The sequence below is a fragment of the Penaeus monodon genome, chromosome 32 (genome assembly GCF_015228065.2).
Source record: "Penaeus monodon isolate SGIC_2016 chromosome 32, NSTDA_Pmon_1, whole genome shotgun sequence".
Lineage (NCBI taxonomy): Eukaryota > Metazoa > Arthropoda > Malacostraca > Decapoda > Penaeidae > Penaeus > Penaeus monodon.
This window is the reverse complement of record NC_051417.1, coordinates 4,314,060-4,314,567: the sequence shown is the minus strand read 5'-3', so window position 1 is coordinate 4,314,567 and position 508 is coordinate 4,314,060. Positions and strand designations below refer to the sequence as shown.

Below are 508 nucleotides of genomic sequence, written 5' to 3'. Positions count from 1 at the left end.
CGACCAGGGCCACCAAGGTCGTGCGATAGAGGCGGCGGCCGCTTACTATGAGCAGTGCAGTGTGGAGTGAGTGGCGGCGGCTGGCAGTTAGCCCAGCTCACTCATGGAGACGTGGACCGTGAGGCCGCTCGCTTGTTCGGCCGCCGTGCTGTTATCGTGGCAACCAAGCATGCCCTTCGCCCCGGAACTCGTGCCACGGGCCTTATGAAGGGTTGCGCGGGGTGCAGTGCGGTACACAAGTGTGATATTAACGGGTAGCGTTAAGTGTTAAGTGTAGAGAACCGTCCGTCGGGGGGGAGAAAGGCCCTGTCCTGGCCTTTGTGCCTTTGTATCAAGTGTCAGCCGTTCCTACTCGAGAAAGACTCGATGGTCAAGATGGGCCTCAAGGAGCTTGATTCGGGCGAGAAGAGGTGGAGTCATCCGCCGAAGAAGAAGTGGATTTATAACTACCTCGCTGACGGTAAGGAACGCCACTCCAATACGCCGCTACTCTGTCGGCATTTTACTC

At 57.9% G+C, this 508-nt stretch overlaps 1 protein-coding gene across 1 annotated transcript in view; it reads left to right on the top strand.

The window, feature by feature from the left end:
* The window catches only part of LOC119593369, a gene marked incomplete at its 5' end in the record, with an annotated part of 16,628 nt that continues 16,120 nt past the window's right edge, over positions 1-508 (top strand). The window contains 1 exon segment of the mRNA XM_037942299.1: positions 1-460. Coding sequence (XP_037798227.1) covers positions 367-460 — 94 coding nt within the window.